This window comes from Silurus aristotelis (assembly GCF_946808225.1).
Source record: "Silurus aristotelis genome assembly, chromosome: 22".
Lineage (NCBI taxonomy): Eukaryota > Metazoa > Chordata > Actinopteri > Siluriformes > Siluridae > Silurus > Silurus aristotelis.
The window spans coordinates 3,283,834-3,307,882 of NC_139595.1; the positions used below are offsets into that span (position 1 = coordinate 3,283,834).

General features: G+C 39.2%; 1 protein-coding gene across 5 annotated transcripts in view; it reads left to right on the forward strand.

Moving 5' to 3' along the window:
* Positions 1-24,049, forward strand: part of pde1cb (phosphodiesterase 1C, calmodulin-dependent b) — a 97,135-nt gene that overhangs the window by 49,613 nt on the left and 23,473 nt on the right. For all 5 annotated transcript variants that reach the window (XR_014530813.1, XM_083525282.1, XM_083525283.1 and 2 more), the window contains 5 exons: positions 14,210-14,323; positions 18,304-18,486; positions 22,164-22,230; positions 22,323-22,439; positions 23,370-23,510. Coding sequence is in view for 4 of the 5 variants with exons in the window: in XM_083525282.1 (XP_083381408.1) it covers positions 14,210-14,323; positions 18,304-18,486; positions 22,164-22,230; positions 22,323-22,439; positions 23,370-23,510 (622 nt within the window). In the remaining variant the exon portion in view is untranslated. The remainder of the gene's footprint in view (positions 1-14,209; positions 14,324-18,303; positions 18,487-22,163; positions 22,231-22,322; positions 22,440-23,369; positions 23,511-24,049) is intronic.

The window sequence follows — 24,049 nt, forward strand, 5'->3', positions numbered from 1 at the left end:
GTCCCAAGCGTCCTCGTAACACCACGGCTGTGTTTATCTGCAAATATTTCCATTCGGTGCAAACGAGTCAGATCCTATCAGACATGCAATATCATGTAAATATTTTACAATAATAATTGAGAAAAAGCGAATCGACCGTATCGGAGTGTAGCTAGCAGTTTACGGTGTTAGCTGAGTTCGTCATCTCACAAAATAATAAAATATTCTCTCACATGATTAACAACATTTTTGGTTCTCGGGTCATTATGTGGCATAGAGGCTAATCAACACTTTCTCTGCAGTCATACCGTCCTCAAACATGAACAAAACAAAAAAAGTCGAGTTGAGACGTTAGCGCTAAATCACCGCATATGTGGCTAACGTGAACTTCCCCAGCGATGTGAGGGAACTTTTTTTTTTTTTTTGGTGAAACGTAAATAACCCACTAAATCGGCTAGTGATTTTCGAAGCATTAGCGCTACAGTTAATGTTTTTACTAACATTTGTTAATTACAATTACAGCTAACTATCTGACTTGCTAACTAGCTTACCGGTCTTGTAAACAAAATATACAACAGATGGTAATCTGTACAGTGACAGATGGTAAGATTCAGGCCCCTAAACTCCTTCCAATTGTGACATTCTTTGAAAAAAGGACCACGATAGAAAGCAAGGAAGTGCACTGATAGAACGACGACCTCGCAATCATCAAAAATGATCTGTAAACGAACTTAGGTTATAAAATTTCTCTCCACCTGTTTTTTCCTCGTTCTGTTTTTTTCTCGCCTCTCCATGCCTCCACGTCGCTAATTAGCGTTTGTGCAAGTGGAAGAGAAATCAATTAATGGCCGCTGAAATAAAGGCGAGAAAAAACGGAGCCCAGCAGAGGAAGAGCGGGAGGCATAGACATGGCAAATGTCACCACGTTGTTTTTCTACATAATTAGGGAGTTAATGGAAACCTTAATGAACGTGACGGCGTCCTTCTCGACATTGGAACCGCGACTCCGCGAGGGAGGGTTGAGTGGCGGTTGATCGCGGGATGGAGCCTATTAATGAATGATTACGGCTTATGAAAATTGCAGCGAAAGCGTATTAAGATCAATGCTTTATATGTAGGCAACTTTTGTGTTCATGTTAAATCAGGCGGTCCGGTTTGTTTGCTGCTGCTGCGGCTAATTAGACATAATTATTCGAGATTAGGCTTGCTGTGGTGTGAACACCTGAAAAAATAAAAGTCCTTTCACTTCAAGAACTTTAATGTTGCTGGCATGGAGTCAGTAATCCGTCCCATCAGAAGGCTTTTGAGAAGGTTGCCACGTTGTTACGGCTTAACTGTTAGGAAGCTGCCACCAGAATGGTAGCTCAGTGGGTAATTCATTGGACTTTGTAGGTTTACTGGTGGCGCTGTTTTGTGTTTTGTGTATATGTTTCCACGCTGACTTGTGTTTGTCTGTTTGCACCGTCTTTTGTCTTGCACTGTTTGCACTCGGTTGCACACGATGCACATTATGTGGCGAGGACAACTTGCATTAGTCCTCGGCTTCGTGTCCTGTATGTAGCCCTATGTTGTGTTATGTAGCTTTATGTTGTTTTATGTAGCAGAAATGTCTCATTTCACTGTTCTGCATCAAATATACATGTTTAAAATGACAATGAAAGCTTTTTGACTCTTGACTCTCTCAATACAGCGTTCCTAGCGTTTCTGCCACTTCCTCAAAATTCATTTGTGATCATGATTAACTTACGTCAACGTTAACTTTTATATCATGAAAACGAGAAAACAAGAAAGAAAGAAAACATTATAATGCATGGCCTTTCAGGACCTCTGTATACTGCTTTTCCATCAAAGGCTGACACCTGCTCTCTGAGGCAGGCAGTGCCCCAAAAGCTGATGTTTATCAGATCAGAAAACTGCCCGGCATGGCGATTGAAATGATGACATAATTGTAGTAAAAATGTTGTTTATTAAGGAGATGATTTGTGCATTTGGATCCTGACCAAACCTAAATGGACTGTCATGGCAAGAACAGTACCTCAGTACCAAAACCAAAAAAATTCTGGTTGCAGCTATCTTTCTTTTTTCTGAAAAAATAATGGAATGTATGTTACTTTATATTGATGGTGGTTGTTTTGTTCTACACACGTGTTCCTGAATGATAAGACACGCTTTCTAACTCACAACCATCTAAAAAAAAACCTTCAAATAACAGAAAGTCTCTTTTTTCACTATAGAAATATTATTGCCAACATCTACTCACCTTCTAGTCTCCACTGAGAGCAGTTTTAGGGGTCAGAGGTTCAAGCCCCATTATTGCCAAGGTGCCACTTTTGGGCCCTTGAGCAAGGCCCTTAGCCCTTAGTGCTCCAGGGGTGTTGTAACATGGCTGACCCTGTGTTTAAACCCCAGTTTCTTTCTTTCTTTCTTTCTTTCTTTCTTTCTTTCTTTCTTTCTTTCTTTCTTTCTTTCTTTCTTTCTTTCTTTCTTTTTCCTACTTTACATTATATAATGGAAACGTACTTTTTGATGATCCCTGGGGCCCCACTATGGCATGCTACCCCAGGTGGCTACAAGAGCGAATAAAAAAAAAGCTTCTATGCTTTAGATTCTCATCTTCCACGCTGAGATTAAGATTTGTGTAATCTGTGTGTTGTTATTGCTCCTCCGACCGCAGGTTAATGCCGCACCAGAAAACAGAGTTTCCTGTTTTTGCTTCCTTGCATTTCTCCTGCACTACGTTTCATTTTGTTCTTGTGTTCTAAATGTAGAGTAGGATGTTCAGAAATATTCAGAGGTTGAAAGTAATGAAGTACAAATACGTCGTTATAAATATAAATGCTCTTTTTATTTATATTTTACACAGCGTCCTACCGTTTTTTGGAATTGGAAGTTGTTAATATGGAAAGAGTAACACATTAACATTTACCTGCGGTTCAAATCACACCAAATCTACAAGATTTCTTTCTGTGATAAAAGTATTGACCTTTTATTTACAAGAAATTTGTGAAATCTACACGAACACCCTGAAGCTCTAAACAATGAACTTGGTGACAAAAATTGTGCATAGTTATCAAATAAACAGCATTCAAATGAACAGCAAAAATTGATGATCATAAATGACCTTGCAGGGGAATTGTTGGGTTGCAGTTGCTCACAAACAATCCAAGTTTAAGAAATTTGAAATACAATATACATATTAAGTTATATATTAAGTATAGATGCTGTACAATCAATGCATTCCCAGTCTTATTAAGATATACAGTGTGTAGCAGCAGTGAAACAGAAGTCAGACTACAATAATACAGTTACAGTATAAAGTTATTGCACATGTTACAGTTATTATTAATGTTATTGTGCTGAAATTATTGCACATAATTGCCCAGGATATTAACATTATATTAGTGTAGCATGAAAATCTTTAACTATATCTATATTATGGACCAGCTGTTTATCACTCATAGGGAGGAGTTTTGATGCCAGTATATAACCATAGTTATATAGTAGTTTCATTGCAGTTACCGTATTTTCCGGATTATAAGCCTTAAATTTAAGATATAAGATTATAATACTTTTTTCCCCACGCTTTGAACCCCGCCGCTTAAACAACGAAGCGGCTAATTTATGGATTTTCCTGGGTTTTTCCCGGTTTCACAAGCTTCAAGCCGTCAAAAAACTGAACCCCATAACATTAGACCAATGAAATTGCCGAACGGGTTCAGGTGAACCAATGAAATTCTTTATATTAAATCAGATGCGCTCCCACTGAATCGGGCCGCACCACATCATAAATATGGATGAGGTTCCTCTGACGTTTGACCTGCCGCTCACTCGGACTGTCTAGAGGAAACGCGAATCATTCGTCATGCTGAAAACAACCGAGCATGAAAAAACGCTCTTCACCTGTGTTCTGAGCTGCACAGCATCAGGAGAAAAGCTTCACCGATGGTGATTTTTAAACGCACGACGATGCCAAAAGAAAAACTCTATATAGTTGTGAAAGGAAGGAGGAAGACAGTGAACAATGACTTTATTGGTAGGCTACTGTTTAGATACAAGCCGTGTAACAGACACTGTCTTTCATTAAAGCCTGTGTAAAGTTCATTAGTTTCAGTGTAGACAGGTGCGGCTTATAGACAGGTGCAGCGTATTTATGTTCAAAATAAAAATCTTTGTCAAATTCAGTGGGTGCGGCCTATATTTGGGTGCGCTTAATAGTCCGGAAATGACGGTATCTAATCAAGGGAAGTGTTTTTTTATGCTTTAATTTTTTAATAAAAACAAAGAAGACCTTAAATATATTGTTTTCATAGTGCTTTCTCTTCTGTGCACACTGTATTTTTTATAATTTCTTGAAAAGTAACGCTCAACACGTGAATTGTTCCACACCTTCTGGCCAATCAGAATGGAGAATTTTATCATTCGAATGAATGTTTGCATGCTTGGAGTTTTTTGTTTTGTTCATTATTATTGGAACGGACTTAACACGATATAGAAATAAGAAGTGTTACATCTTTGTGGAGCTTTTGTGTATTAACCACAAATGCAAGTAATAACGATAAAAGAACTATTTTTTTCTTTAGCAAAAAATGTTTCCCAACATTCTCCCCTTCAACTGAATTTTTTCTCTGGGTCAATTTTAATCTCACTGACCACTGCTGACTGCAAACCCTCTGTGAATATAACTATACAACTCGACCCTCTAATCCCACACTCTAAAACACTCCTACCATGGACCTCAAAAGTTCAACAACTCTTCCATGACCCTGCTTGTCCCCACAAGCCCCTCAGTCACCCTGACAAAAAAATCATTCTGAGATTCATTATGAGAGAAACACTTTCCTTTCCCAACAGGCAGTTCAGCATAAATATCCAATGAGGTACCCAATATCAGCAGCAGATCGCTTTTGTGGTGGCAGATTTATGGCTCTCGGATGACTTCAGCTCCATAAAGCTAATTTCTTCCACTACACTTCCTACTGTAAAATGCTTTGGTGCTGTATGAATCACATTTATGCTGAGCAGCCTGCTCATAAATCAAAAACTTCAATATTAGTCTTAATGTTTAGTCTGAATAATGCGGCATTCGAAATTCTGATCTTTGGTTCCTGCTCTCTGGAAGAGGTCTGAGTCTTTTTCTCCTTCACCTTTTTTGATCTAGCACCAGGATGCTGATGAGCAAGAGCACAATTAAACGCTCTGTGTGAGATAAGTAGGTTAATTTGCCTGCCTTTTTGAAAAAGCGCATTCTGAAAGGGAAGTTACGGCAAACAACACATCATTCCAACATGAGGACAGACTATTAATAATAATAATAATAATAATAATAATAATAATAATAATAATAATAATAATAATAATAATAATAATATATGGAAAAAAAACAATATGGTAGTTGTTTTAAATGCAGTAAATAGAGCTGGATGTTTCACTACGGCCTACTTAGTCACACACAAAGAATGGAGAATGTACTGCATAGGCAGAGCACTCAGATGGAAACGTTTCAGACTGGTACTCTGTGGCTTAATGTAAAAATTGAAGCAGGTCCATGTGAACTAGACACACCATGACCAGGGTTGGGCAAAGATACATTGAAATATATTAAAATAAATAAATAAATAAAATATTTATATGGCTGCATTTTTATGATGTCATGTAGAATTCTTACAAAGTATTTTACAGTATTTTAAAACTACAATAAGTATTTTGATACAAAATATGAAGCCATTTTTATCAACCCTATCAAATACAAATGAGAAAATCCTATTTCATGTTTAAAATATGTATTTGACATGTATCATATACTAAATACTAATAGTAAATACTGCCCTTTCCTGACCATGCATGAACCAAATTATTGTAACAAGACAAACCGATGTGAACTGGAACACCAGACCACTGTAACAAGACAAACCAATGTGAACTGGAACACCAGACCACTGTAACAAGACAAACCAATGTGAACTGGAACACCAGACCACTGTAACAAGACAAACCAATGTGAACTGGAACACCAGACCACTGTAACAAGACAAACCAATGTGAACTGGAACACCAGACCACTGTAACAAGACAAACCAATGTGAACTGGAACACCAGACCACTGTAACAAGTCTAACCTGTGTGAATCAGACTTCTAGACCACTGTAACAAGACAAACCTGTATGAACCAGACCACCAAAACAAGACAAAGCTGTGTGAACCAAACCATGTAACAAGAAAAAGTGTCAAGAACCAAACCACCAGACAGCCCTCATGAAAAAAATCACAAGACCACCCTGACAGGACACTCCAGTGTCATCAAAACGTTCGCTCACCCTGATCATGTTTCTTAGCAAAAGTCAAGAGCAACAACAAAATAGATACACAGAATGATATAAAGAAGAGGCTGATTTATTTCTCCCCCACACTATTGATTCATGCAGTTGATCAGTGATGGTCATGTAAAGTGATTACACAAAGCACTAAATATGTTTTTGTATTTGGTTCTTCCAAGAATACTTCACTGTAAGGCATCTACACCAGTTGGACAGTATTTAGAAGGACCATTTGACACGACAGGAAGTAGTGCCTTGGGAAATATTTCTCAAAAATACCCCGAGACCAAAATCGTGTTAAGAATAAATCCACCTTTTCCTTCCCTTCCTTTCGAGTGATGTTGGGAGCCATACGATCGGTGCGATTTTGTTGTAACGAACGTGATTGTCATTGATGAATATGGGTGGGCTGAGTTTAACCAGTCAGTGGGCATGAAACATCGCGTTCCACTTATGCATGTCTTGACACATCTGTCAGCTTTTCCATCCCACCACGGACAAGCTTTGTTCTGGACTACATAAAAGGATTCAATTCAGCTGTCAATTGTTGATGAGGTTTTGATGGACGCTTTTATAATGCGACATCCATAATGTTATGAAACACCAAGCTTGTAGTGCGTGAATGCAAATTAAATGGAGCTGCTGGCAGCAAATGCAGCAGGTATATTCACTTAATCGCTTCCTATTTTAATGCAATAGTGATAATGGGGGAATTTATAGAAGAAGTTTAAAATTGGCTGAGCTTAAAGAATCGATGTCTGACTCTGTAGATCGATTTGTGGTTAATGGGGAATTCCGTTTTGATGATTAGCAAACATTCAGACATTCTATCTATCTATCTATCTATCTATCTATCTATCTATCTATCTATCTATCTATCTATCTATCTATCTATCTATCTATCTATCTATCTATCTATCTATCTATCTATCTATCATCGTCTGTCTGTCTGTCTGTCTGTCTGTCTGTCTGTCTGTCTGTCTGTCTGTCTGTCTGTCTGTTAATAAATATGCTTGCTTACTGAGATATTAAAATGTGGAAAATTGGTTAGTTGTGATGTTTTCTATTGTTGCCCCCTGTCAACAGAAGATACTAACACCCCTAGTTTTTACTTCCTCAAAAAACAAAACACAAAAACTACACCATAAATGCATGCAAGCCAAAAACTGTGGAGAAAGGCATGGTGCAGCAGCTAGTTTTTTGTTTTTGCTAGGCAGCTGCTTGGCCCATTGTGGTTAAACATAAATAGACCAATCATTCTGTGAGAAAAAAATGGTCTTAACAAGGTACTGCTGTGTGAACCAGAATACCTTGAAACCGAAACTAGCATACTGAGATTGAGCGAAAGTAAAAACAAACAGCACACAACAAGGCAAACCTGTATGGACAAATCCATTGTAGAGAGATTAACCAGCAGAAAAACCACCATAACAAAAGAACGACATCAGCTGTATCTTGAACAACCCGCATGAACCAAAGCATTGCAATAAGACAAATCTGCATAAATGAAAGTATTGTAACAAGGCAAAACTGCGTGAACAAAACGTCCCTTCAAGATAAGCAAACCACCATAAAGCCCGGGACACGCCGAGTCGATGGTCGGCCCTCGGGCAATGTCGGGTGGTTTCGGAGCCTCAGTCGGCTTTTTTTTTGGTGGGTTCCGTACCGTTAGCTCTAGTCAGATGGCGTCAGCTGTTTTTTGCCTGATTTTGCATGTCGAATCGTGAATTAGTGAATGAGCACTCGAAAAAAAAAATTAAACCGACAAAAGCAAACAACAATAGACTAAAGAGGGACTGCCTCCTCTGCTTATCCGTTTCTTTCATCTTTCTTCATCCTGTGATGGTTCATTTATTTATTTTTTTCTATCTGTATACAATGCAGATGACCTTGTATGCCCTTTCTGTCAGTGTACATGTTGAGTAGTAATTTTCCACTGCTATGCCTATGTTTTTCGGAACACGTAGACAGAACATTGTGCACTTTCGCTTCTTCTTTTTAATTAATAGTTACCATCACTTATATTACCATATATGGGGGTCATTTTCAGGTTATGTTACCGTACAAGGAGATGTTTTTCTTTTTTAGCTTAAATGTGCGTGTACTAGACTCAACTAAAAATGTCGACTCAGCGGGTTTACAAGTTCCTCATCGGAAACATTTCTCGTGTATATAAGTAAGGAAGAGCTGAGTGTGTGAGAGACGAGCTTCAGGCTCTGGTTCCTTTTTCCGAAGAATACTCTTGCTGTGCTTGATTGTTCTGCTCTTTGTTGTTCTGTTCTTTCGAATCAACCAGACACGTTGAAATTTCCTTTAGGAATTATAGCATCAAATGTAAACGCGACTTGCTTTATATATTCACAGCTCTTCTCAGCTCTTCCGGTTTCAAATACAGACTACTGCCACCTGCTGGTATGGAAGAGATCTGTTCTCTCACGCAAGCGCAGAAGGCACACACTAGTTGACAGTCGGATGTGGTCTGTCTGGTGTTTTTTTTTTTTTTTTTGCCCCGACGCAGCCTATGCGTGGCGACACAAGGCGATGTGAGGCAGTGTTAGGTGACGCCACAGTCAGCTTTCCTCATTTTGGCATCAGTTTGGTGTGTCCTTACCTTAACAAGACAAGCCTGCATGAGCTGTTGTGATGAGCTGGCTCTGTCGAGAGCTTTGTTGGCAATGCAAGGGTTTAGCAGGAGTCATCTCAGAAAAATATGAGTCAAATGAAAATGTATTTGTGTGGACATGGCCATAGAGTTTTATTCTTTTAGCTAGAAAAAAAAAAAAAAACCTGATTCCAGATGGACTGAAGAGTCGATGTGTTATGACCGCAGGCGTGGCGTTTTTGTTGGGAGAGAGTTTGAGATCAGGTGGCAGTCTGAACATGGATGACTTATTTGAGATTTCTGTTTCTCTGCAAGCAACTCGGAATTGTGTCATTAAACTGGCCTTAAGCATCGATTACAGTCATTTTGACACATGGGGGACAGCAGGATTTTGCTTTATAAATCATAGACAGCAGCTCCCTCCAGAATTACAACACATAAAAAAGATTGCAGAAGACACCCTAAATGGTGCATAAGTCCTAAAAGGCCATGCATTATAGTATATTTTGCTTTTTTGCTTTCTCATGAGTTTAACGTAAAAAGGTTTTCTAACGATGTCATCAAAATAAGAACAAGCAGTGTGAAATGAAACCCTGTAACAAACCTGCATAAACGAAACTGTACCGAGTTTAACCAGAGCGAAAACCACCCACTGTAACAAAACCAACCAAAAAAAACATTAGAACGAGACAAACCTGCATCCTCAAAACCGAGACCAACCTACGTGAAACCAAACCATTGTACCAAGACAACTCAAGCATTTTAGAAACATTTTAAGGTTGCAAAGCAATATGCAAGCAACATCTCCATTGACTGAACCAGACTGAGGCTACGTCTAGACTAATCCGGATCAATTTGAAGTTTTCCTCTCGAAACGCCCCGCGTCCACACTTTGTTTTTTAACCGTTTCCCAAAGTTGCTCATCCACACTGAAACGTCTGAAACACTTCGACATGTGTCATTTCCGCCCAACGTTTATTCACTTTCCAGCTCTTTGAAACGTCGTGACTAAAAAATGAGTCATCGTTTTTGAAAGCCTCAGTTTACACAGTCCGCACTGCGACACAAAAACTGCTTTTTCAAATATATCCACTTTGGAGAGTGTTTTTTTAAATGCTTTCATTGACGAAAAAAAAGCCGACCGAGACTTAATTTTCTTGTGATCTGGACATAACAGATGTTGTTTTCTTGTTATCACGACATAGTTTTCTCATGATCTCTATGTAAAAAACGTTTTCTCACGTCGTGGTCTTATCGGGAGAAAATCTCGCGCCTTGTGAATGTTTCTGGTCTTTATAATGGAGTAGGCGTTGATGTCTGGAATTTTTCCGGCTTTACACGGTGAGAAAACAGGTTTTCACATTGCAATCAAAACCTAGTCGTGATAACGACAAAACAGCGTCTGTTATGTCGAGATCACGAGAAAATTAGGTTGGGGTAACTTTTGTTATGGCAAGAAAATTCCATTCACTTTGTGCCCCTGTGCACAAAGCCAGCTCCAAAAAGATATGCATGGGTTGGAAGTGTGTGGAAGATCTTGAACCTTACTGAACACTTTTGGGGTGAATTGGAACGCTGACGTCACCACAGGTTTCCTGAATGAGCAGAAATCTCCACACAAATCTAGTGGAACATCTTCCCAGAAGAGTGGAACAGCAAATGGAGACTAAATGTGGACTGGGATGTTCAAAAAGCACATACGAATCTAATGGTCAGGTGTCCACAAACATTTGTCTTTATAGTGTATGCAAACAGTGTATTTAATCAGCGTGGGAATGAGTACAAAGTGGTTGACCTTAAGCCCTTCTACAGCTGACAGCCGTCCTCGATGTAGAGGAAACCATCGGGTCAAGTGAAAGGTTTACTGAGAATGTAGTAGTGTGTGTGTGTGTGTGTGTGTGTGTGTGTGTGTGTGTGTGTGTGTTTGTGTTTGTGTGTTTGTGTATTTGTGTGTACGTGAAGTACATCATGAAAGATCACTCAAAATATAACTGAATCCTGAAATAGATCCTCTCCTGTGTATTACTTGTTATGGGAAAATAAAGCGAACGTGTTAAATCGACAGCTAGGATGCAAACCGAGACCCCCCTACGCCACTGCTCTAACCCCCCACTGTCCTTGTCCTCAGCAGCTGTGCTTGTAATCAGGTCAGTGTCCCTGTAACACACACACACACACACACACACACACACACAAACACACACACACACACACACACACACACACACACACACACACACACACACACACACACACACAGCAGACACATTTACGCAGAGGCGAAAAGAGAAATAAAATACTCTACTGAAGTAAAAGTTCTATTACTTCAAAAAACTTTACTTAAGTACAAGTACAAGTTACTCGTCTAAAAATCATTTCACATTTGGAACATGTAAAAACCCGCGTTACAGTAAAATGGTGAAAGCTGAACCGCGATGTGACGAGGGATAACTATAATGTTATTTATGGTAATGAGAGAAATCGCGAAATCCAAAAATGTGTGATTGGTTATGCAGTAACGCTCAAATCGAATGCAAGATCAGCAGATTTACTCTAAAATTGATCAGACTTTTCATTCATTGCATGACACTTTAATCATGATAAAGGAAATTCAACTAGCTTAATTGTGCATGGACTCGTTTGCCCCAAGTCCCCGTTAATTTTCAACCCTGATGCTAACCGTCATTAGCGATGTCACACAGTGATGCAACGCAACAGTACAACGATTATGTAAACTAAATATTATTAACTTATACCGACATGCTTGCGCAGGTTTGATGTCGAGTTTTTTTCACGCTGCCAGTGCAGTTGGCTTTCTGCAAACACTGTTTACACTGCATAATAAAGCTGTTGCCTTTTGTGCAAGTCAAAGTGGACGCTTAAATATAAACAGGAGTTTGTTCAATAAGAATTGCACTTTTAACTGGGTCAGCATCACTGGCGTCTGTCTTGTTCGTCCCCATTGTTCTTTCTCGTGAGTTGAACGCGTTTGTTCAACGCCTATGTGTCAATCAGGGAAGTCGTTTTTTTCCCCTGCATTATTTGTATTTATTACTTTTTTTACTCAGTAATGGATGCGATTTAAAATTAAGTTAAGTACAATACTTCATACGAAACATACTTAAGTACACCAAATTAACAGCTGGATTACAGTTACTCAAGTCAATAAAGTTTGTTCATTTTCACCTCTGTCTTCAAGTACAAAAACACAAGCTTGTCCTATTTCTCGTCTTTAAACTCAAATTGAAAATTCCCCAAAGGTGCACGACGTCGAAAATGTTTTCCAGGCACGCACTAGTAAACATTCATTCACACATTTCGCTCAGCTGCATTTGACAGATCCATAGTGATGGACAGAATCCAATTTGAGCCATTGTTTTTGCTTCCTACCTTTTCAGATATCGTCGCTAATCCAGCGATTTGTGTGCTACATTAGTTCAAGTAAATGTCTCTGTATTCAACAAACTGAGCCTCAAATCATCTTTCAATTTTAGCCTGTTATTATTGTTGGACCGTTGTCTCGGACGTGTGATACTGATCTGATGGAGAGGGCTCCAGGAAAGAGCAAGAGAGAAAGAGAGAGATAGATTATCCTGAAACAGATGTTTGATCGTGTGTCAAGTGCACCAGAACCTTCTGAAAATACCGGAATTAGAATGAGACTCTGCAATATCCTATTGTAATTTCAATTTCTTTATTCATAGCACGTTACATTCGTAGCACATCTGTACCCCCAACCCCCATGACATCCTGAGAATGCAGCAGCGGCGGGCCGTGTGTTTACTCACTCAGGCCTTCAGTGATGTCCTACCTAAGTCAGTCCACTTCTTAATACCAACATTATGACACCACATCTAAAGAAACCATCAATATTATAAAGTAACGCAGAAGAACGGCAACTGCACTGCATCCCAGACAGGAATCTCATACAGCGAGAACGAATGTCATAAACTAAAGCAAGAAACCCAGTGAACACAATTCAACACGTCTCTTTTCACTGTAGCCACAACTGCACCACCTGCATGCATCATCTCCAGCAGAAGCATCGATATTAACCTCATAAAATGACCCTGTGTTTTCCCCGCATTTATGTGCATTTTTTCTGTGTGCATTACGCTCGTCCTGGGGATTTGAAATTGTAGCAAATTGTGTTTTTGTGCAAATTTCACAGAAAAGTGTAAACGGTTCATGAAAAAGTTTAATTGTTTTGAAATAATTCGGCCGAGCTTTCCTCACGACGTCCAGCTGTTCTTGAAAAGACCGTCTTGTAATTGTATGTGTATCTGCGACCAAATCAGTTTCTCCTCCTCTATCAGCCGTTGTGAAATGAAACTGCTATTAAATCCACACAAATATATTTAAGTTAGTGCAGTTTGCTACAGATGCGGGTTGCGAGCTCTGTCTCGCACGCTCTCTGACCACCCAATCAAAGGATGTGAAATTGATGCTAATAAATTTAGAGAAATAGATAAAGTTTAGTGGGGGCTTTGGACTAAGCAAGCTGCAATCTGATTGGTTAAAGCAACATCTTCAAGCAACATGGAATTGAATCAATAGGACGCTTGCAGTGTCACAGTGCTGAAGTGAAGAGATTATTGGGAATAATTCAATACACATTCATGGACAAAAATATATTAAAAGTTAAGTCCCTGATGGTCCACCACTGGAATGGATTAAAAAATGTATCAGTAGCAGTGTGATGTGAAGCTCAAAATGATTGTATTTGCAATATTGCAAGAATATGCTAATGATGAAATACTTTTATCCATTTATTTTTACTTTATTTTATTGTTGTAAGACATCATTGGCTTAAGTTACTTCCTGTTTTCATTTAAATTACAGCATATGTATATATAATTATTATTTATTATATTTAATGTATATAAAATGTAATATAATTATTAACATAATAATAACAAATATTTATTAGATATGTAAATACAGATTTTATTATACAAAATATTGTTATAATAAAATATTTATAAATTCTTTATATTATTGCAAAATATACTGTATATATTTTATATGTTAAAGGAATACTACAATATTTTGATATCATGGCTTAATATAATGTCATCTCTGGAAAATCATGAACATATACTGAAATAATCAAACAAACACATTAAGAATGTGAAAATTTGAATAAGAATTAAGACTTTTCTTAATGATTTTTTAATTCAATGATTTAACGATGTCTATCGAATGTTTTGACATAAGCAACATTGATAAAACTTCTTGAAATCCTTAACATTTTCTTTAAGCATCACAAGACTCGAGGTCTGATCTTAAATCTCTTTTTGTGCTTTATGTCCAGATTGAGGTGTTTGGTGAAACAGCTGGAGAGAGGTGAAGCATCCCTGATTGACTTGAAGAAGAACCTCGAGTATGCTGCATCGGTGCTCGAATCCGTCTACATCGAAGAAACGAGGTAAAGTATCAGCGTTTATAGAGTGGAATATTTTCAGCTGTAAAAGCCATGCAGATTTATAACTCGTAGTAAAATCGATTTAAACCCAGTTTGCTTATATTCAATCTCGTAAATGGTCCTCTGACAGTTACTGCAGACCAGAAGCACCTGGAAGCGTTTACCACACAGCCGTGTACAATTATCTGTTACGATGAGTTTGTAAAAGTAAAAGGGAATATTTATGTTCTGTTATTCCTAAAGCACGAGCTGAACAAGTGGAAAAACATCGAAATAATGTGAAGGATACTGCGGCTTTCGAACAGATGTGCTTTTCGTTTTTTTTTTTTTTTTTTCATTATTCGGCGCTTTTTGATAAACAGCAACATGACGTGATTTAAAACACGATGCATTTAAAACTCCTGCTTGAAAGGAAAAATAAAATATAATAAAATGAAATAATATAATATAATATAATAATAGAGACATAAAACAATCCCAGTTTCAAAAAAGATGAGACACTGTGTAAAATGTCAATGAAAACAGAACGCATTGATTCGCACCAAAACCTCGTACCATGAGCCCAAAAACTTATTTTCAAGTCTGGAGTTTCTTCATCGTTTATTCCTCTCTAAATGTTCTGCTTGCTGTTGAACTGACGCTGAACTGTATGTTGGTGATCAGTAGATACACCAAGCGCCGATCAGAACGAGTTCTAAACAGAGCGCACGCTCGACCCTGATTGGTGGATTGCTGCGCGCTTGACCGGTTACGATTTGATCCGCTAATAAAAAAGAAACGACTGATTTAGCAAAATGTAATTGAGGAAAAAAAAATGAGATTTGACTTTAAAATGTAGTGAAGTTAAAGTAAAAGTCTCCCCAAATGGAAATACAGAAGTAAAGTACAGACACGTGAAAAAAAAAAACTACCGTATTTTCCCCACGCTTTGAACCCCGCGGCTTAAACAACGAAGCGGCTAATATATGGATTTTTCCTGGGTTTTTCCCGGTTTCACAAACTTCAACCCAAAAAACTGAGCCCCATAACATTAGACCAATGAAATTGCCGAACGGGTCCAGGGTACCCAACGATGCCAAAAGAAAAACTCTCGAGAGAAATAGTTGTGAAAGGAAGGAGGAAGACAGTGAACAATGACTTTCTTGGTAGGCTACTGTTTAGATACAAGCCGTGTAACAGACACTGTCTTTCATTAAAGCCTGTGTAAAGTTCATTAGTTTCAGTGTAGACAGGTGCGGCTTATAGACAGGTGCGGCGTATTTATGTTCAAAATAAAAATCTTTGTCAAATTCAGTGGGTGCGGCTTATATTTGGGTGCGCTTAATAGTCCGGGAATTACGGTACTTAAGTACAGTAATGAATTAAATTCACTTTAATCGATACTGTTCACCACTGTTTTTTGTTTTATTCACTGTGTATTTATCCTGAGTCCCAACTTTTTCGAATTGGGATTGTATGAAGAAGTATAAAACCTGCAAAAATGACACCATAGTATAATGGACAATGTCCATCTTTAATATATACATACCAATTTATCCAAAAATCTCCATCCATGACGTAAAGCTACTGTAGCGTTTATAAAAGCTCACTCCAATATTTAGCTTTGGTCATCCAGTCAAGACGAAATGACATGAACTTTCTCAGGTTTGTAGCTTCTGGGATGTAATAGTGTGACATAGCTGGTCATCACGTGCAAAAAAGGTCAGTTTATACGTTTAATATAGCAGAGAAATCTTAATTCATAACTCATGAGTGTTCCTCCCATAGAGACCTGTTTATTCCTCATTCTAGGTATAATAATGTGTCATTCTGAATGCTCTAAAATAACACGTTTCTGCCCTGACAAAGCTTAAATACCTTCTGCCTCAGGTAGAGAATCACATCTTTCTTCATCTCTATAATAGGTTCAAGGTCTAAGCAGATATATATATATATATTTTTTTTTTTTTTTAAGGAACTCGGCCCATGAATCAGCTGGTCGTTCATCACAGGGACATTCTGAGAGTGATGTATTTGGGTTCCGACTCCCTTGTCATGTTTATTTCTCGGTCTGCACTGGAGTTGGGGGAAATATTACAAATGACTGAACCTGGATGGTACGAGGAGTGAAATTTTTTCATACCTCCGCTTGGTTTATTGGTGTGTCAGTGCAATTTCACACTTATTACCCCGTTTGCCAAGTCTGCAGCGGTGTGAAATTGATACCTTTTGGTTTGTTCACTATTAAATAACCTGAACTTTCTACCCAAAAAGTGTGTGTGTATACACACACACACACACACACACACACACACACACACACACACACACACAAACATATTGCTGTTAATGATTTGCTGTAATGACTATTAAAAGCTTCATATTTTTGCCATGTCAGCGATATAACCTTGTTTTTGGGTCGCTGTCGGACCTCACACTGTGTAAAAAGCAGTGATGTTTTAACTTCCGTGGTTAGTTAGTTGGAGGAAGCGAGCTTTTACACCTTGCAATGTACGAAAAAAAAACAGTACTGACAGAAAATGAACAATAATTGTGTAAACAAAAAAAAAAGAACTAAATATCAGGCTCCGGAAAAACTTCCGCTTCAACCAGAGACGTGAAATTGTTTGGAAGTTTACAATGTGGGTTTTAATGAGCGTCTGTTCCGAATGAAGAAATCTGAGGATTAGCATAATCATAGTGAGAGCCGTAGAGACCCGGGGTGAGGAGTCACGCAGATCCATTTTAGTTCACATTAGACACACAAGGGCCGGGCAAATTTTCATGGACATGACTTACATCTCTCTCTTTCTTTCTATCTTTCTGTCTCTCTTTACCTCTCTCTTGTTCTCTATCGGTCTCTCTAGCTCTCTTTTTATCTATCTCTCTCTTTACCTCTCTCTCTCTTTCTCTCTCTCTCTCTCTCTCTCTCTCTCTCTCTCTATCTATCTATCTATCTATCTATCTATCTATCTATCTATCTATCTATCTATCTATCTATCTATCTATCTATCTATCTATCTATCTATCTATCTATCTATCTATCTATTTTATTGAGCTTTATTTGGCACTGATATTTTTTATAACAAAAAAGAAATATAACAAAATAAAACCAAATAAATTATAATAATGAAATATAAAAAAATAAGAAAATAAGAAATTGTGCAAGCAATGTTCATACATTCAGAAGAACATCAAGGAATATTTGTTGGAAGGAAAAATGAATTAGTAAAAACAATACTTTGAAGAACCCATCTACATTTTTACAGCTTTTCACAGATGCGACTTACAATTATGTCATTCATACAACTGAGCAGTTGAGGGTCGAGAGCCACGCTCAAGGGCCCAGCAGTGGCAGCTCAGTGGTGGTGGGATTTAAACTCATGACATTCTGATCAGAAGTCTAACATCTTAACCACTGGTCTACCACCTTTACCAGTGTTACAGCTGTACAGTTGTAACACTGATAAAAACACAGGCGCGAGGCAGATCCCTCACTGTTCCTAATATTGTGGCAGGGCAGGAAATAATGTGCTCCAAATAGACAGTGGTCTTTCTGTAGGTCTCTCTTTCTCTTTCTCTCTCTTTCTCTCGCTCTCTCTCGCTCTCTCTCTCTCTCTCTCTCTCTCTCTCTCTCTCTCTCTTTCTTTTTTTCTCTCTCGGTCTCTATCGGTTAGGTGTCTGTTGAACCCAGGGGAAGTGATGTAATGACTGTGAGTTGTTGGATTTGCTGTTCGGTCCAGCAAAACATACAATATGTCTTAGTAGAAAGAACAAAATGGAACAAGATTCTGTTTCTGATAAACAACTACATTCTCAACATCGAATATACTAGAATATTAATTGGACTTGGAATTGGTCTGGTGAAAAAAACAGGACTGAGGTCACTGACGGTGAAGTTTTGAAGGTTGTTAGCAAGCGACAAAGTAGATAAATATTGTAATAAAAGTTCTTTGTAATTTCAAAATTCCTAATTCCTGTTTCTCTCACTGTTTCTCGTTCAGGCGCCTGGTGGACACAGAGGACGAGCTCAGCGACATCCAGTCGGACTCGGTGCCGTCCGAGGTGCGTGACTGGCTGGCCTCCACCTTCACACGTCAGATGGGGCTGATGCTGAGACGGACGGAGGAGAAGCCGCGATTCCGCAGCATCGTACACGCAGTGCAGGCCGGGATATTTGTCGAGAGGTGATCAAGTCTATTCGATTTTCCCAATTCAAATTTAGGTTACATACCTGAAGCCTTTCATACAGGAGGCTTAATTTTCTCATGATAACAAACATTGTTTCCTTTAATGATTAATGCTTAATTTGTCTCTCTGCGCCTGTCAGTGACTGACAATTTAAACTAATACCGAATACACAGCAAAGTGCTGATCACGAGGAAACAACGTTTATTTCGAGATCACGAGCAAATTAATTCATGATAACGACTTTTGTTATGTAGAAATCACGAGAAAACAACTTTAGATTTTTTCTATTACTATTAATTAATTAATTAAATGTGAAATAAACGTCTCTGTACAGAAAAAAAACTAATCAACAATGACACTTGTTTTAAAACTAAGAGTGAAATTACATATTTTTTATAATAGTTTTTACAAATAATATTACAGATTATTATGCTAAAAAAAAAAATCCTCAGAGACAAAAAAAATATAGAAGTCAAACATCCTAACCACTGAGCTACCACTTCCCTGTGTCTAGCGGAGATTCTTGTTATTAATAATAATAATAATAATAATAATAATAATAATAATAATAATAATAATTTTTAATAATATCTTTTGAATGTATGTGATTGCAACCATGAGAATTAATGTTGAAACAGTAGTCTTTCATGGAATTTCATGGAACCACCCAAGGCGTTGATGAGAAACCGTCCACAGCTGCACAGAGTGGCCTTCAAACGAAGAAAACACTAGAGGCAGGTCTGGATGAAGTTTGAAGATCCACGGAGGAGTACGAGGGGCAGGAACAATGGTCACTGGAACCTCGGAAGCATGTTTAACTCGACCGAGAGAGAGAGAAAGAAAGAGAGAGAGAGAGAGAGAGAGAGAGAGAGAGAGAGAGAGAGAAGAAGGGTGACAGGAAGAGAGGGATATGGATTATTATGTGTCTTTATTGTTGTATGAAAGTTAATGTCACTGTGCAGTTTGGACTCCGGCAAGACTCGCTATGGCAACATAACTAAAAGGGAGAACCAGAAGGTAACACAGACATGAGGGATCTCTGGGATAAGAGACGACCCACCACACCACCGTCAATGAACCTGAGTGAAAGTGTAAGAGTGAGGGGACGACAGCATACAAATATCCCAGTTCACCAAACACTCGATATCCATTACGCTTGCTATTACCATTATCCTTTACCTGAGAAAAATCTACTGATAAAATACTTGAATAAGGGTATATCAGTAGGAGAATGCTGAGGATGGAGCCACCAGGAAGGAGAAAAAGAGGAAGACCAAGGAGGATGTTTATGAATGTGGTGAAGGAAGACATGCAGGTAGTTGGTTTGAAAGAGGTGAAAGAGGCAGATGTAGAGGACAGGGGGGTATGGAGACGATTGATACGCTGTGGTGACCCCTAATAGGAGCAGCCAAAAGAAGAGGAAGAATATATACTTGTGTGCGACAGGGTCAAGGTCACAGCAAAGTCAAACATCCAAATCAGCTATTGTGCACATTAACCTAAAAAGGCTTCTTCTTGGTTAAAAGCAAACTTAGCTTTGGATTTTCACTTATGCCTGCTGGAAAGTAGGAGCTCACTGGTAAAAGACATTGGCTTTCTGCTCGAACGCTTGGGAGTTGAAGTCCCAGCACTGCAGAGCTACTGCTCCTGGGCCCCTGATCGAGGCCCCTCCAGCTGTGAAAATAAGATAATTGTAATCGCTTTGGATAAGAACATCTGCCAAAAGCTGTAAATGATTAATAGACCTAGAGTTATTAAATACAGTTCAGCACAGACTCATTGATTAAGAGAAACCCCCATGGGGGCGGGGCTTGGGCGACTTGTGGTTTTTTTCTAACGCATTAAAATGATCAGTTCGGTGAAGGGAACATTTGTCTTGTACTAATCATAAATTTTCATCCGTTGGCGAAATAAATCTGTGGGCAAAGTGAGTCGGAGCATTTCAGCTAAGAGGCCTGTGCAGAACAAGACAAATTCTTCCTTTTTTTACATCTACCCTCTCTCTCTCTCTCTCTCTCTCTCTCTCTCTCTCTCTCTCTCTCTCCCTCTTGTTCCCTCTCCCTAAATGTTTTACCAGACGCCATCATTTCATTACATGCGTAATGCATTTTGCTGCAGAACCCAGCTGATGAAAAGGAGCCTGTCTGTGGCTTTTGCTAATGGAGAAAGTGAGAAATGTGCAGTGAGGATTATTTTTTTTCTGAACAGAAGCAAAGAAATGTTAGATTTATAGCAGGAGGTGCTATCAGAGAAAGGAAAATCCTCTGAGTCAGCTAGGTTTCCTCATGAATCACTACCAGCGAGCTGTTAATCGTTCGTAAATCATGTATGTTAGAACAGTTGTGCGTTAATATCGACATACTTCAAAGGTAAAGCATTTCAAGCTTTCAAAGGTGTAAGATTCATATCCAAGTTTGAACCAAATATTGATTTCCTGATTTCAGATCACAAAGTTTAGCACTGCATTGCATTTAATGTCTTTGGCATGGCAGTGCTAGCATAGGGCTGAGCACTTATTTTGGGACACTTGACTTTTCCAGCTATATGTGTTTCTTTCTCAAACTTGAAGGCACACAATTGTATAGGACGTCTTTGGATGCTGTAGCATTAAATCTTTCCTTCACTTGAACAAGGAGACCCAAACCTGTTACAGCATGACAATGTGCACAAAGCCAGCTGTATGAAGATCTGCTTTACATGGATTAAAAGTGTGTGGAAAACCTTGAAAGGCCTGATGTAGTGCTGAAACCCTATTGAACACGTTTGTATAAATGCAAATGCTGACTGCACCCCAGGACTCCTCACCTTACCTACATCAGAACCACACTTCACTAACACCCTTGTGGCTTAATAAATTTCCACAAATCTCCACAAAATCTAGTGGAACATTTTTCCAGAAGAGTGGAGCTTGTTATGACAGTGAATGGAGACTAAATGTGGAATGGGATGCTCAAAAAAGCACGTATGAATCTCACTTTTGAAGCTGTCTTTTGTTTGTTTTGTTTGTAGACAGGAAAAAGCTCATGTTTCAAAGTGTTGAAATAGAAAGAAATTTTCAGCACCAAAGCACACCACCAAACGGACAGTGCTGGAGAATGACATGGTTTCCCTGCCATGTTTAAGCCTCCTGACTGGGATGAGTCAATGGAATATCTCTGTCTTGCTCTCCAAAAACACCAGATGGTGTCCAGCATGTGTGGGAATGCCCTGGTGAGGAGTACCAAGAAAGTTGTGTCTCCTACAGTCAAGCTTGGTGGTGGTACCATCATGGTCTGGGGCTGCATGAACACTGCTGGTACTTCAGGTTACTGAGGGCAACATGGATTCCAAAAGATACAGTGACATTTTAAAGCAGAACACGATGCCCTCCATTCAGGAACTGGGCCAAATGGCAGCTTTCCAACATAATAACGAACGTGTGCAGCTCTGGTGATTTTTATGCCCAGGAGGATCAAGACAGTGTTGGATAACAGTGGTGCTCACACAAAACACTTTTACCTCAGGAGCAGAATGAGAGAAGGAGATTAAGGGAATGGCAAAATGTTCAAAGACACTATGCAGTCAATGTTTAAAGTCACTGTACTTCTCCACCAAGACATTTTTGTACTCTATTCATTTTTCTCATACCATTATGTATACTGCTCATTTCTTGGTTTCTCTTCTGAATGAGCAGAATGTACCGGCGGACCTCCAACATGGTGGGCTTAAGCTACCCTGCATCCGTCATAACTGTGCTCAAGGTAACACACAACTCACTTTACCATTACACACACACACACACCTCTTTCAGAGCGAATTCTCATTCCAGCGTCTGTTTTATTGTAATTCACAGCATATAGACAAGTGGACTTTTGACGTTTTCGCTCTGAACGAATCGAGCGGCGAGCACGCACTGAAATTTATCTTCTATGAACTTCTCACCAGATACGACCTCATCAGCCGATTTAAGGTGAACGGCGTACTGATTTTGTCCCGCACACACTCAAACACAAACACACAATACTGCATGTGGCTCCAGGAAACCAAGGCAAAAAAGGTATCGATACGACCAATCATATAAAATGATTTCATTACAAGCATAAGATTGAATCACACAATTACTGTATTCACACTACATACAACACAACACACACATTCAGGTGACCACATGGCTTTTTTTTCCAGCCACCTGTTCATTGTGAATTGTTGTAATTGTGCAATTTGATGTACCACGAGGTGTCGTTTTGAACATAGTTGCATCGGATTTGCATGCGATTGTTAGTAGATGCGCTATATTTTTATTATATTGACTGTGACCAATCATTTGTGGCCAGTATTTTATATGTCGATTAGTTTCTCCTCGCTAAACTGTTTCTCAAGCGCGTAAAGACCGAGGCGTGTCCTGGGAGTCGCTAAACTGTTTCTCAAGCGCGCAAAGACCGAGGCGTGTCCTGGGAGTCACATAGAATATACAGTAGATTAACATGGCAGAGGTAGAGCTGCATCTTTCTGAAGACAGAACAGGAAATCTTTAATGTATCGTATCGTTGGCTATGCATCGCCCACAGTTTTGGAGATGCGCATCCTTACTGTTCAATATTTTGCTCGATTTTTTCACTGGATGTCCAAGGGATTTGTTCAGATTTGTTTCAGCCACCTGTGAACATCACCAGAAGCATGTTCAAAACCCTGACTCGCTCTGACTCGCCTGAACAAGGCAAATAAAGAAGGAAAGAAATACACACGCCGTACACACACACACTGCTCACACACTTCACACACTCGTCTTCTGGAGTTTCAGACTCCCTCTAGGCTCTGAGTGGTGGTGCACAAAGGTGTGATGATGGTGATGATGATGGTGTGCTTTTCATCTCTGGGTTTTTGTGTGTGTGCGTGGCAGATTCCCATCTCGGCTCTGGTGTCCTTCGTGGAGGCATTGGAGGTGGGATACAGCAAGCATAAAAACCCGTACCACAATCTCATCCACGCCGCGGACGTCACGCAGACTGTACACTACTTAATGCTCAAGACGGGAATGGTGGTACGTACACACGCTTACATTTACATTAACATTTACGGAATTTGGCAGACGCCTTTATCCAAATCGACTTAAACTTATCTCATTCATACAACTGTGCAGCCCCTAAGCAGGGTCTGAGGGCCTTGCTCAGGGGCCCAGGGGTGGCAGCTTGGTGTGTCTGGGATTTGAACTTATGACCTTCAGTGCCAAAATCCAATGCCTACACCACTAAGCTACCACCTCCCTCATAAAAGCATTAGAGAAGCAAAGATATTGTTATTTACATTTACTGCATTTGGCAGATTCCCTTATATCCAAACCTACTTACATTGATCTCATCCATACAACTGACCAGCATGGGGTTAGGGGCCTTGTTCAGGGGCCCAGGAGATTGGTGTGATTGGTATTTGAATTAATAGCCTTCAGAGCCAATGTCAGTGCCTTAACCTCTAAGCTACCACTGGTGATAAACACACACATACCACATACATTATATGGACATACGTTTCCACAAATCTCAAAATTTAGAGGAACATCTGAGAATAGTGGAGGAGACTATA